The sequence below is a fragment of the Aethina tumida genome, chromosome 2 (assembly GCF_024364675.1).
Source record: "Aethina tumida isolate Nest 87 chromosome 2, icAetTumi1.1, whole genome shotgun sequence".
Lineage (NCBI taxonomy): Eukaryota > Metazoa > Arthropoda > Insecta > Coleoptera > Nitidulidae > Aethina > Aethina tumida.
Window position 1 is genome coordinate 28,448,737 of NC_065436.1, and position 14,727 is coordinate 28,463,463.

Consider the following 14,727-nt stretch of genomic DNA (forward strand, 5'->3'; position numbering starts at 1 on the left):
TCGGGGTACTGTTGTTTAAATGGGTAGATGTACGTTGAGGTGTGCATTGTTTTAATGGAACAGTCAATTATATTAGCCATGTAGGTGATGTTTATTCAATAAGTGGAGGCACGAGGTGAAATTGTTTGTTGGGTGTGTTGTTTTTTATTGTTGGATCAATTAATTTAAATTTAAAAGTGATTTTCAACAATCAATAATGGTATCGTGCTTTATTATATTATAACGGCAAGTTTATAATGGCTTTGCTGAAGGAATTAGATTCTCTTTATCATTAATCAAGTCGAGGATAATACAAAAGCAATGGTTTTAAAATAAAGTTTTTACTAACAAACATTTTCTAAAGAGTATTTTACATTAAAACTTAACGTTTTTATTTACCAATTTAAAGCACTAAAAATACACATTTTATAAACCAATCAATTTAATTAAAAAATCAGTTTAAAGTCAACTAAAATCCTAATTAAATAATTAGTAAAACAACGATAACAAATTGTTTATTATTGAATAAATCTACATCATAATTAAAATGAATTTTAATAATTAAATCACCAATAACAAAATTATAATTGTTCCAACCTATCACAATATATCAAACAAAACAGTTTCAAACAGTGCCGACAATTTATTTAATTTTCTAAACATAAACGTGTATAATTTACAACATGTAAAGGGGACTAACGGTTGCGTTGTAAATTCCAATCGAACATTCGAAACATATCGTTGAATAAGCGTTCAACAAAAACTCGCACATTTTACCTTAAAAGTGGCGATTTTTCGTTGTCGCATCATATCATGAGGGACACAAGGATGAATTATTTTTGGAACGTAAACGCCGATTGGAACTTCCAACGCAGATTTGCTTAAAAGACGAAACGTCTTTTCGTCTGGACCTCGACTTCAACGACGTCGCAACCCCCAAACTACATGTGTGCTTACTCTATAATCTATATGTAATCAAGATATAAGCCTTAACACCAATCATAACTTATAAACGTTGCCGCTGTGGTGTTGGTTTCGGTAAGGGTAATATTTTTCAGTAATGGATGAGTTCACGTTCGTCGAATCTGACTTTATGGCGGCAAGCATTAAGCTAAGTGAGATTTTAAATGTAAAGTTTACAATCAAAGTGTTAGAAACGGTCGTTACTAGCTGGTATTCAATGATTCCAGTACTTTACTCGGTTTAATTGCCACCCCCCCCTTTTAAAAGTTTTTAGACATTCCACGCAACGAAAGTATTAAGTAAACAATATAAGAGTTTTAAGTGTTTTTAAAGCAAAATTTAATTTTAAGCTCTTGAGTTGGTTATGGCGGAATCAACAGGGTGCGTTGGAGATTTTAAAATAATTAGTCGTGTCAAGTTTCAAGGTTTCACTGCCATTATAATGAGTGAAATCATAATTTTACTTCGGACTTCTTGAAAGTTTTTTTGTTTTAACTTTAAATTAAAATTTAACTTCGAACGCAAAAGTTTAAATTGCAAAAAAAAAAGTAATCTATAAAACATTAATTAATTATTAATTTCGGCGATGATCAGTCACGGCTGTTGATTTCACCCATAAACACTCAGTCAATTTTCTTTAAACTATTAATTCTAATACTACTCAGGCTAAGTAGACTAGAACGTTAACATTTGCCCCAAATGTACCGCAATAGTTATTTATTTAATATTTCGGTGTAATGACAGTATCTTCGATGAAAAATTGACGACTTCCCCTAATGTTTTTTTGATTGCGCCTTTTAACTTTTATCTTCGTAATCCATGATTAGGCATGTTTAAAAATATATTAGGGCAGTCTTGTAAGGTTTGCTCAAATATACGTAAGGATACTAGTCATTATTTTTGTTTAAATATAGCACATGGCGTACATACAATCAAATGTTTTGCAAACTCTAAAATCTTAAATTTTAATCAAAAAATATATAAAAATTTTTACTAAAATTCAAAATTTTATACTCCAACAATACGTCTTTCTCTTTCTCTAACTTGAAATCATGGAACTTACAGTTGTGTTAAAAAATCAAACAGATTAATAAAGACTCTCAAACTCAACACAATAGACGACCTTATTTTATATGAAATATGTGTGATTTGAGACTGTAATAACTTAGGTTTAGAGACTTGTAAATAATACACGCGCTTTGATCTAAAAACAAATCTAAAACTTTATTTCTTAAGTGTTGTTAAGTGTGTATAATAACCTAATAAAGGTTATATAGTCCACATGAGGTTGTCCAGACTTAGTCATAATTTGTTTCCATTTTATTCTCGCAAATTATCTAATATCAAATATTTATAATACATAACTACTATTTACGATTAAAGCTGGACACCCCGTATAAAATTCAATATAATCAAAATATGTAAAATATATGTAAAAAATCTAATATTTTGTGCAAAGCTTACATGGTTTCAGTGTCTACAGTATCTATCTATATCTGCAAAAAAGCTTATCAACATTTAGGTTAGTATATTATAGCCGTGTATCGCATGAAAAAATCAAGCCTTTTATGTCTCTTAATGCTCGCGAAACGTCCCCGTTTGTCTATCGGGAAACTTGAAAAGGCTTATCAATTTCCCGCCTGGCCGAGTCCTGATGGGAACCGCCAGGATTTCTACAATTGCCCCGGAAAGCCACGTCAATCGATCAAACTGAAAAAAAAACACGGTAATTCTTTAAACCACACGCCCGGAAATATTCCCTTCACATTGGAACAATATTTTTTAATGGACCGGGTAACAAATTGTGACAGCGCCAGTTCATCCTATAAAACAGTCCTTGCAACATCTGTTCGAACTTTCAGGACGCCGATATTAATAAACCTGTCACGCACTTTTACGCAAATAGTGTCACGAACGATAAATCTTGTAGTCGGCGTGCGACCCGGGGATAAGTACCCCGGATAAAATACGGGACTCTTGGAGGTGTGAATTTAGAAAAAAAATTAACGACTATGTTCCGGAACACCGCCGTCACATCCAAAGCATTAAATCACATGGTGTAATATAACTGGAACGGTATGTGCCTCGGAATTAAGTTGGTTGGTTTATGAGGGTAATTTTGGGTGGTATTTTTCTGTTTGTTATCCCTGATGTGCTGGAATTAAATTAGAGATTGGGATTTATTTGTTGACTGGAATTATCAATTAGGAGTTCAATCGGATTCTTTTTAGGATTAATCGACATAAGGATTGAATTTAGGAATCAGCTAACTTGAATGATGTAAATTTTATTCAAAAGACTTTCATTTCCAGAACAAAATATTTTGAATTAAGAAGTCTACGATATTAGAACTAGTAACCATTTAAGGATCAAAGATTCCCTTGCGATCTATTGTTGTGTTGATTGACTTTTATATTAATTACTATGGCAATTAAGGTATATAAAAGGCATTTCGAAAAATTCGTTAGTCGTATATAACTCTGCAGCAGCATGAGTCGGTTGGCAATTCTGCTGAATCCAAGGTGCAAGCGGCGCATGTTTCCATATGGCCTACTCGAGTCAAGTTGGCACAGTGCACTTGCCGATTACATAACGCAAGTCGCTTGCTTATTTTATTCAATGTACAGTTAACAAATATTGCAATTGATATAAATGACAGACGTACACTTTTGAACGATTTCAACAGTTGGTTCACAAATGTTCAGTTATTTCGAGTTTGGACAGCAATACCTTGCTTGCTTGTATATTTCATGTTACCATCTTTGTGATTCCCCTCACTTTGACTAGAACTGCATTTGAATTTGCGGGGTTGAACAAATATGGATCTGGAAGATGTGACCAAGTGAGATGTTGGATCAGCACATTTCAAACAAGAAGTATCTGTTCGAAAAATGAAATTTAAAGATTATAAAAATTCAATTTAAAAAGTTGATAATAATTATTTCTTACAGCAATAAATTATAATATATTTTATTGTTTAAGCACACAAACTCAATTAGATCCAGGAGGTATTTTGCATTTGTTCCCAACCAACCGTTTAAATTGTACAAAGTAGAATCTATCAGTATTCCATGTGTTGTTATAAATAAAAAATCTTAAATCTTATATGATACGTTAATTTTTTGATTAATGAATTAGCTGTTGTCCAGACAAATATTGTATAAATACACAACGTAAAGTTGTACGATTAAATTATAAAGAAGATTAAAGTATTTTAAATATAAGATCTTATATCTGTCTATCTCAATGGATGTAGAGAAATAGAGTGTAGTAATACTTATATCTGCAGCACAATACAAGAATACTTGGCATCGAACCTAAATTTTGCTGTAATCATTGGTGTCAAGTATTCTTAATACAATTTTAACAACAGATTTAATTCCAATAATATTTGAACTTGGGTTTTACGCGTTAACTTTACTGGTTAAATTTTATTTAACATAAACTAATGTAAGATTGAATCAAATATAGATAGCACACCTTATTTAGCTCAATGGATGTGTAGTCTACAAATATGATAACATTAATTGAAATATTCTAAATAAAGCAGCAATAAATTTTGTATGTACTTAAATCCATTGAGATTAGAAGATAAAATCAAATTGTGAACTATTTGGTGCAGATATCGATTTAAAAATTATTTTTAGACGTTATGATCATACGTTACTTTTGGTAACATTTACTATTTTAGGTAGTTTAATCTTAAGGAAGGACAATTATCTATTACACATTAAAGATATAAAATCTGCATAATTGTGGTTATTTCTACTTGAAATATCATTTAAAGATATTTTAAAAAACTTAATTTAAATAGACAATTGTTCACCTTAGTCATAAAAAGACTGAATAATTTAAATATCTGCATAAAATAGATTTAAGTATGTTAGCCAAATTTTAAATGTAATTTTTTCTCAATATAAATGTGCTTTTGACGTACACAGTAAACTGACCTAAACTCTTTCTAATTTAAGTCTTTATTCCCATAAATTAATATAGTTACGTTTCGTCATTTTATTTAATTAAACTGATGAAGTCAGTTTATTGATGTAAATTTTCTAGTTCTAGATGATAGATGAACTTAAGGTCAACTACTTGTAATATGTTACAGTCAGAGTGAGTTTATAATAGTGTATTTTAATCAAAAAAATGAAAATTGTAAAATATTTGTTACACACACAACAGTCTAATTTTGTACGTAGTTCGCTAGTTTTATACCATAGTTTTATAATGTAAATGTAAGATTGACTTATTAAAAAAGTGTTCACATGTTGTGTAATAGCTTAAATTTAAAATATTTTAAAATAAAATTGTTTTGAAAATGTTTTGTTTTTATTTATATACACTGTCCCACTTTTGAAGTTGATTTATTTAATAAATATATTATATATATATATATATATATATATATATATATATATATATCAAAATAAGTTTTAATAAACAATTCACCTGTACAAATAGAACAAAATTCAACAATCAACAACAGAACTTTTAAACAAGGAATAAAACGAAATTTCTTATGAAATAAAAAATAATTAAAATATAAAAAAACAAAATATTAACCGCCACATTTTTCTAATCAGTACTTGGTCACTCTCCCCTTGTTGTTGGAACAGCTACAGAACCTCTTTGGCGTACTGAAAATTAGTGAACAAATAAATTCTCCATTCATAGTTTGTCATTCTTCTCTAACTGGTGGTTACCTAGACTCATCTGTGAACAATTACACGATTACGCCACGCTCTGCGGGCAACCTGAAGCTTCCTGTTTGACAGATAGTGTCAAAAACGTCTTTTCGCTCTAAGGCATTTTAAAAGTATAAATAGCATTACTGGTCAAAGTAAAACATATTGACAATATTTTAAATTTTAAATTCAAAATTCCACCTTTAAAGATAAGCAGCACAGTTGTGTTATAAATTCTTTTCCAATTATATATACAAATGCAATTTATCACAAATAAAGCATCTTAAAATAAAACTAATATTACAAGATTAGTTTTTATTATTAGTTTTTATACATATATAATATGTTTTAAATATATCACTTTCCAATTAAGGACATTATACACATTAGGTAACTTCATATTTTCTTTTACTTAACACTGATTTTTAAGTCTTTTGTCTGGCTTTTTAGTTAACCTTAAAAATGACTGTAGCTCATTAATAGCAAGTAATGTTAATTTAATATGTACGTTAACTTGCACTGCCAGCTTACGATAATGGTCAATCTCCCTTTTCAACCCATTTTTTCTAATTTCCGAATATTTATTAGCTTCATGACTGTTCATCTCTAACAAATAGCCCAAACCAATGGACACATAAGTGTTTTCAAAGTCTGTTATTTCACCCATTGCATATATACCATTTCCTATGTCAACTTTCAGCTTCATGTCGCGATCTTTTTCACTGAATTCGTCTATGGTTTGGATGACTTCCTTGACTTCTTCCCATTCTTCATACTTCCGAACTTTCTGATTTAACACCGTTTCAATTTCTTTAAGATCGTTTTTTAGTTTATGCTCAACAAATTCTTCGTACTCCCTGATTTTTTTCTTGACCTGCGAGAGTGTTAGAACGCTGTCTAACTCCATTGAAACCATTGGGATATTGTTTCTAATTAATTATTAAACAAATATAAGATAAGAGTGTCAAACTAACAACTAATACATAACCTAACTTACAGCGCGCAGTCACAACTGTCAAAATTCAAATGATTTTAATATTTAGCGTCCAATGGATAATTTCATAAAACATACACAAAAATAATTTATTGTAAAAACGCTACCATTTTTGTTAATTACAATTTCGTTAACAAGTTATTTAACGGTTAAATTTATTCGATTATGGATTTTGATCGGTACGTTTTATGACATTTAGGGTTAATGACTGGCCGATCACCTCATTGACGTATGACATTCGAGAAAGATTTCACAACAAATGTGTATTGTGTGCTTCATGATGTGATGTTATTTTGTGCATTAAATAAGGTGAGTTTGTTTAAGTATTGCAAAATTGGACGGACCGCATAATTTATGGCAAAAGGATTGTCAAAAGTGATATGAAAACCGGAATTTTCCTTGGATTTTCGCTTTGTACTTTGCCACATTGGCATATGAGTGTCATCACCTGATTTTGACAATTAGAAAATGATGATGTTAGCACAATCTTTAAACAGATAAAGTGATTTACGGAATGTTTTCAGTCTCGGAAATAATTATTAACACTTTTGAGGCATTTCCATCACAATCTTAATCAATATTGCACACTTTTAACGGTCAATTTTATCCTCCATCAACGGGAATCTTTTTTGGGGAAAACCTGCTAATTCGTCATAAACAACTGAGTTAATGAGGTGATACTTGCACCGTTCGTTGCAGTTCTCGTACGTTTCCAACCTGTGCAGCACTCATAAGTTTTGTCAAAGTACAATGTGTTTACATATGTCCATTTTTTTTAGCCGTGACGTTCGTCTTGAGAACGTAAACAGCCTCATGGCGAATGTGAATGACAAAGTTGTAGTAAACACATATATTGTTTTGAAATTGTAGAGAATCCGACTTACGTAATTTTATTTCGGTAAACAGATGTTTCACAATCAGACATGTTTATTCAAGGAAGTGATAGCGAGTTTATCGCAAAACAAGAAAAATCTTGGCATAAAATTTGTTTTATCACGAGTTTTTTATTAGAAAAATCGTCGATATCATCTTCCATAACATATTTGACGACGTGAAACAACTTTCTCTCAGTTGCTGATGGGGCCTCACCTGGATTTAAATAATAGAAAGGAAAATCTATAAATTAAGATGGAAATTTTCTACGGGAAATTTTTACTGCATAGGATTAAACAAATTCTTATCAAGCAAATCATTCCATTTCTAAAAATAGTGGGCAATAATGATGTGAAATTAACGTAGTCTGAGAGTTATTGGAATTTACAAATCTCTAAAACTGACATTTAATCTATTATTAGTTTAGTGTCTATAGAAGCTTTGTATGTATGTTACAATAAGGTTTTATTAATGTTTTAAAGTAAATATTATGAGCTCTACCTTTCATAAATATTTTATTGTTATTTTTCAATTCTAATTTGAATCAAGGAACCCTTAAGCAGCTATAATGTGTAATTAATAAAATCGGTACAATTTTCTCCTATGTGTAAACTGTTTATCTATTTAATTGTAATACATGAATTTTATTTTATATTGAAAAAATCCCAGACTGATAATATTCATACTCACTTTTCAGAATTGATAAAATATGTATTGTTGTAAATCAGTGTTTTTGTTAACGTAAGCGAACATTTTTTTCATTACGAATATATTATAGCTTAATTTATCATCTACGTTTAATAATTTGAATTAACAAAAGTTTTATGTCCAGATTTTGAAAAAATTGCTAATTGTTTCAACACAATTTTAGTTCTGTCAATTTTACAATTATTGCAATCGCGTTTTTATGCCTATAATCTATCAGTCAAGTTTGTGATATTGCCTTTATTCAATTTATTGCATTTTTACAATATTCGATTGATCAATACTGATTTAATTTTGTCGTGTGTTCGTTGTTGTCAGGCTAGACCCGTGAAATACCATGGTGATTTCCCTTTACAGAATGCCCATCCAGGCGCCCCAGTGGACCGAATTCCTGTCGTGTCAGGTGTGCTGCAACCCATACGACGACAAGCAACGTGGCCCCATCTCACTAGGCTGCGGCCACACAATATGCAAGGGCTGCCTCGCGAGCCTGCACCGAAAACAATGCCCCTTCGATCAGACGACGATCACGATAGACATCGACGCGCTCCCCATCAACACGGCGCTGCTGCAGCTGATTGCGCCGCAGGGCGGCGTCGCTGCTGCACAGCCCGCTTGTACAGAGGATGAGGCCGTCGTCGATCATAAGATCGTACCTCGGGAATACTTAAGACAATATCAAGGTACATTTATCTGTGATTATAAGTTAGATAAGTTGATAATTTCTCACAACTGCATTCCATGTTTTAATATTGAATTAATAGATAAAAGTATTTATATATTATATAATTATCTATTTCTATAATTTCATATGTATTTATTGTCAAAATATATTAATTTCAAAATTGACAGGGAACTTCATTAAAACATAATCTTTAAGCTGATTTATTTAATAAATAACTTGATTATAACGGATTAAATGGTGACATCAACAATCTTTAGACTGGTTTTTTCAACACAGAATCAATGTAATGAAGGTTAATTTATGTATAAGAATGTCTGGGTTCAATTTCTAATTCTAATGAACTAAATCTACCTTGTTTAATTATTATTTAAAGTAATAAATTACAATTACAGCTGTTCGTATTTTTTAAAAATATGTTAATATATATTTTAATTGTATTGTGTTCTCTTTAGACTCTAAAAAATGTGTAGAAGAACTAGCGACCTACCTGAAACCCCATCCGCAGGGCGGCTCGTGTAACGCCGGTGGTGGCAGCGTCGGCATCTTGTCGCGCCCCATGCAACGCAAACTGGTCACCCTAATCAACTGTCAACTGGTGGAGGATGAAGGACGAACGAGAGCCATGCGAGCGGCCCGATCCCTCGGCGAAAGGACGGTCACGGAGCTCATCCTCCAACACCAGAATCCCCAACAACTGTCTGCAAATCTTTGGGCTGCTGTCAGGGCTCGAGGTTGTCAATTCCTTGGGCCAGGTAAGTAAACTTCCAGTATCTCTAGATCAGTTATCTAATTCATAGTTTCTGTGCACAGCTATGCAGGAAGAGGTATTGAAACTTGTTCTGCTGGCGCTGGAGGACGGTTCCGCTTTATCGCGCAAAGTCCTCGTCATGTTCGTCGTACAGCGACTCGAGCCGCACTTCCCACAAGCTTCCAAAACTAGCATCGGCCACGTGGTGCAGCTGTTGTACCGCGCCTCCTGTTTTAAAGTTAGCAAGCGCGAGGGTGACTCTTCGCTAATGCAGCTGAAAGAGGAATTCCGCACGTACGAAGCGCTGCGCCGCGAACATGACGCCCAAATAGTTCAGATTGCCACGGAGGCGGGGTTGCGTATTGCCCCTGATCAATGGTCGGCCTTGTTGTACGGAGACACGGCTCATAAAAGTCACATGCAGAGCATAATTGATAAGCTGCAAACTCCTCAATCATTCGCGCAGTCCGTCCAAGAGCTGGTGATTGCATTGCAAAGGACTGGTGATCCCGGGAAATTGTCCGTACTGAGAAATCATCTGGAGTTACTAGCAAATATTGATCCCAGTCCAGGTAGGTCACTTATTTACATTTTAAGCTTCAGATTAGTTCAAATAAAATTAATTATGACTGGTTTTCTAAAGATCATATTGTATGTTAATTTTAGAATCATCCACGCCGTCTTGGAATGATTGTTCCGAGTGTTTGGAAGCCGTGCGACAAGTAGTGGCAGGATTGGTGGAATTTATCCACCAACATGGCAGTAGAAAAGTGCAGGATAGCGGTCACTCCCAGCATACCAAATACAAGATCAACATGTGCCGCGATTTGACTCTCAGAGGCAGTTGTCCCAGAGGCACCAATTGCACATTTGCTCACTCCGCGGATGAATTAGAAAAGTAATTACTAAACTTCAAATTCCTTCATTTTTTCTTGTAACATTATATTTTCTTATCCTAGATATCGTGCTAAGAATAGGAAGATAATGAACCGCAACAAGGAGCATCGTATTGACAACCAATCGCCCACGGACAAACCGTACCCGACGTCTTCCGACGAGTATTACTCCTCGCCGAACACAACGGCCGTTAGCCCGGTGCCAATTCATGCAGTCGTTCCCATGCCCCGCTATGACGTATCGCCTTTTGCTACAGCTGCTCCACCTCCGCCACCTCCCTATGCGCCCTCGCCGGCTGCCTATCAGTCACCACCTTACATCGCTCAACCTCATTTCCAACCTACCGCTCAAGGTATATATCAAACTGCGACGCCCGATGCGGGCAATGTTGTCCTGACGGCGACAAATGGTGGCGGCTACTACGCACCGGCCCAAAGTGAGTACGGGAGTGTGAGTGGACAGTTGCATCAAGGCGTTGGAGATTTGACTAAAGGAAATTACTGGGATCCGGTGAGTACTCAATACACTATGTTGATGTTAGTGGTGTGTAACTAGCTAATTTTCTAGAAGAATCAGAACTTAACCACCTCGCAGAAGCCTCGTCCTAACCGCACTCCAACGAGGAGTTTGGCTGAACTACAACAACGCAAAATGGAAGTTCTGTCTCAACTAGAAAAGGTCGTGGGCAAGAACGCCGCCAATAAAATTTCAACCAACGCCTCGACACTGGCACGACAAGAATCAATGCAAGATTTGGACAGTCCGACGTCACCGTACAGCAGTTTCTTTTCTACACATATTTTTAACACAGGGCCGACGTTTGTGAGGTCCGATTCGATATTGACAGCGGACGATGATTACGTTCCGTACGATTCGACAACGATCAGCAAGTACGGTCCGATTAGCAGAATGGCCAAGGATAACGGAATGACCCAACAGATGCCCATGTCTACGTTTGGTGATGGCCCTATGTCCTCGTCATTGGTACGTTTTTACGTAATTATTTACTTGTATATACATTAAACGAGTTGATTGGTTGCAGATAAGAAAACCAGTTCCTTCTCCCAGTCCAGTAACAAACTATTTTTACAACAACAACTCTCAGTACCATCAAGGAACAATACCACACACTGTTTTGGGACCACCAATGGGTGGAATGAATGACGGATTCGGAACATACAGTAGGTTATTCACTGAATTTTATTCGAACGAGAGACTATCAAGTTTTGTGCAATTTCCAGCTGGTGCCTCACCAGTGATTCTACATCCTCGCGTCGACCACTCAAAGGAACTGATGGTCGAGTCTCAACGTGTCCAGTTGCAGCTGCGCAACCTCGAGAAGAAACTGTACGATTTAAAAATGGCGGCAAACAACGTCAATCCGTTAAACGAAAGCGAGCGACTGACACAGGAATTGCAGCTCATCGAACAAGGTATAAGGGAGAAACAGAAGGAAGCTCATCTGGTGAGTGATCCTAACACTAAGTCACTATTTTAAAATATAAAACTTTATAGATTAGCATGTACAAAAGAAAGATATGTCGAGTTATAGCGGATGACATTTTCAGAACAAGATCGTCAATTCTCTCGGCATGGGCAACAGTTACAACAACGGGAACAACGCTGAGGCTTCGCCCTCCGATAACACCTACGACGAAAACATTGCGAACGACATGCGGGCACTGGAGTTGAGGTTGCAGGAGGAACTGGAAGAACTGAGCGGGGACGATTCCCCGAAACAGGTGCACTAAGTCACCTGGATGTTTTTAAGGTCTTTTATGCGGAAAGGGATTTGTTAGCATAGCTAACAGGGGGCTTTTGCGAGTAACTTCAGAGAGGTGTTGAACTGATTTTTGGAATGTTTCTCGGACAACTAAATAAATTTAAATCCTTTATTATATATAATTTAAACAGACTTTTTTATGAAACATTTAATAATGCATTCATAAAAAAAAAGAAATTAAATTTCTTAATTAATTTTTAAACAATTTTAATTTATTATTATTTCTTAAACAAACAACTTGGAATGTGTTAATTACATAATTTTTGATAATTGATAATGCATTCAATTGTTAAAAATCGTTTAATTTTACTATTTATTAATTTAAGTTTTAATTTAAATATTTCCATATTCGACTTTTAACTTAATTTTTAGTTGTAACTTATTTTATAATTACTTGTATTCTGAAAATATCTTTAAAATCATAAGACCTTTCCAAAAATCATGTTGAATAAAACTAACGAAAATAACATAGAGTTAAGTGAGTAGTGCCTTTAAATCAGTTAAATTAAATTGTATTGCTTGTGCTGTAACTGTTCCCTTTGGTGTTGTTCACAAAGGTCTCCCTAATAATTTTCCGCAGCCCCTCGGTCCATCCGTGGTCCGGGACGTCTTTAAGCTATTTTGGATCATCTTGAATACTGGTAAATTAGATTTACAATTAGAAAACAGTACGGTTAAATTTCAATAGGAAAATGAATGCGACACTTGAAAACGCAATTTGACATGATTCAGAATGTTAGTTAGGAGGACCTACTTATTCACATTAAATACAATGAGGGATGCATTTCAATTTTAATGAATTTAACAATGTTAGTTATTCCAGTTTTAATGGAAAACTGAGCACTCCATGCGAGGCGCTCAGTGATAGGTTGGTGAAATGTCATCTATATTTTTTAATCATACTGTGTGTGATTGGGTATATCACTGTTCCAAGTTGATATGATAAATATATATATTATGATTTAGTGTGCATTTGTTTGAAAATGCATCTGACTAAAAGAGGAGTTTCAAATGTGCAGTATAGAAAAAATGATGAAATAAATTTCCAGGAGCCTCATTTGCGCTTGACGAGTACGCGCATAATATCTCTAGTACTTACTGTATATATTTGCAATGGAACTTAAAAGTTTACTGTACTGTGTGGAAAGATATTTCGTTAATTTTATTATGCTGTGAGCGATTATTTATTAAGCTTTACACTGGTTTTATTTTGTTATACATGTATCGAAAATGGCTGGTAACGGAAATTGTTTAACAAGCGCTTATGAACTTCGAACTCAATCTGAAATGTTAAAATGATGCTCGCTCGTTTCCCATTCTCCCGTAACTGTGATATTTCTACATTTTGTAACATCACATTTTCCGATTATTTCGAAGTTCGTGCACTTCGATAACCTCTGTTATTTATTAGTTAATTTAAATCGCCTAGACACCACCGACAATTTTACAGCGATCGCTCTTTTTAGTTCAATATTTTATGGTGCAATAATCGTTTTCGCTTTTAACAACCAAGATGTTCTCTAGTCAATGTTATGTTGCTCTGCTATCCATGTCCAAGGTTCCTGTAACGGTCTCGGTAAAACTGTGCGGTCGGTGTGTACTTATACTTTATCTGCTTTTTGCTCATTTTTCCTTCTTACCACGCAGAGTTATACACGTCTATTGACAGGAGCATTTCCAATGGTGACTTATAATGTTAATCAAATTTTGATTTGGCCATTGGTAAGTGGTTGTTGATAAACGGCTTTGTACGTTTCTCTATAAAATGTTATTAGAAGTGTGTTAATAAACATGCATTTAAGTAATATTTGTATTATGACATACGTGTACATGTAATTATTATATTTATTTGACTTATGAGCTGTCCTTTTAACGTTATTTTTAAAATTAACTGAACACTAATATAGATGTAATCTATAGTAGGACTGGATGCTTCTTGACGAAAGTATTCTGAAACGCAAAAACAAAAAATATGAGATCTTATCAAATAAGATATAAATTTAAATATATTAGTTCATGTCAGTTACTGTTTCTTGTTATACCTTTTTACGTCTTTGATCGGCCCTTGTATTGATTTTAACAGCTCTTTTACCATGTTTTGTTGTGAGAACCAAATTCAACACCATACTGATGTTAACTATGAACGAACAAGGTGTTGTAGCAATACTTTTTAGTTTAGGCTGTGTATTAATTTCATTTCATTGTGGTTGTTAGTGAATATTTAATTTATGTATTTTGATATGTTTGCCTCTATAGTCAGGTTTAATTTATTTAATTTTGGCATACATAATATAATGGTCATGTTGCACATGTGATTAATATTTACTATTTATACTGATTACATTAATCACGTATGTATTATATATTCGATCGGTGGAAGTATATAAATTATACAAATAAACAATGTACTATAAA

General features: G+C 34.0%; 2 protein-coding genes across 8 annotated transcripts; one reads left to right on the plus strand and one right to left on the minus strand.

The window, feature by feature from the left end:
• Positions 1-5,927: 5,927 nt before the first annotated feature.
• Positions 5,928-6,775, minus strand: LOC109604851 (protein UXT). Its single transcript, XM_020021397.2, has one exon. It carries the CDS (start codon positions 6,541-6,543, stop codon positions 6,040-6,042), a length of 504 nt encoding a protein of 167 aa, XP_019876956.1. The 5' UTR covers positions 6,544-6,775; the 3' UTR covers positions 5,928-6,039.
• An 89-nt stretch (positions 6,776-6,864) lies between these two features.
• Positions 6,865-14,727, plus strand: LOC109604845 (roquin-1). Of its 7 annotated transcripts, none has more exons than XM_049962482.1 (9): positions 6,865-6,930; positions 8,557-8,882; positions 9,337-9,636; positions 9,695-10,204; positions 10,299-10,530; positions 10,592-11,039; positions 11,097-11,513; positions 11,572-11,994; positions 12,098-14,727. In XM_049962482.1, exons 2-9 carry the CDS (start codon positions 8,558-8,560, stop codon positions 12,278-12,280), a joined length of 2,838 nt encoding a protein of 945 aa, XP_049818439.1. In that variant the 5' UTR covers positions 6,865-6,930; position 8,557; the 3' UTR covers positions 12,281-14,727. The 7 variants fall into 7 exon arrangements, with proteins under 7 accessions (XP_049818439.1, XP_049818437.1, XP_049818438.1 ...); XM_049962480.1 differs by having other exon boundaries at positions 6,875-6,930; positions 8,518-8,882; XM_049962484.1 differs by lacking the exon at positions 6,865-6,930 and having other exon boundaries at positions 8,454-8,882; positions 11,572-11,710; positions 11,771-11,994; positions 12,045-14,727.

Excerpts from the sequence above, each read along its gene's own strand:
- LOC109604851 (XM_020021397.2), bottom strand. The coding sequence starts at position 6,543 with ATGGTTTCAATGGAGTTAGACAGCGTTCTAACACTCTCGCAGGTCAAG.
- LOC109604845 (XM_049962480.1), top strand. The coding sequence starts at position 8,537 with ATGGTGATTTCCCTTTACAGAATGCCCATCCAGGCGCCCCAGTGGACC. Across the intron at positions 11,040-11,096 it reads AAGGAAATTACTGGGATCCG|AAGAATCAGAACTTAACCAC; the intron begins GTGAGTACTCAA and ends CTAATTTTCTAG. Across the intron at positions 11,995-12,097 it reads AACAGAAGGAAGCTCATCTG|AACAAGATCGTCAATTCTCT; the intron begins GTGAGTGATCCT and ends TGACATTTTCAG.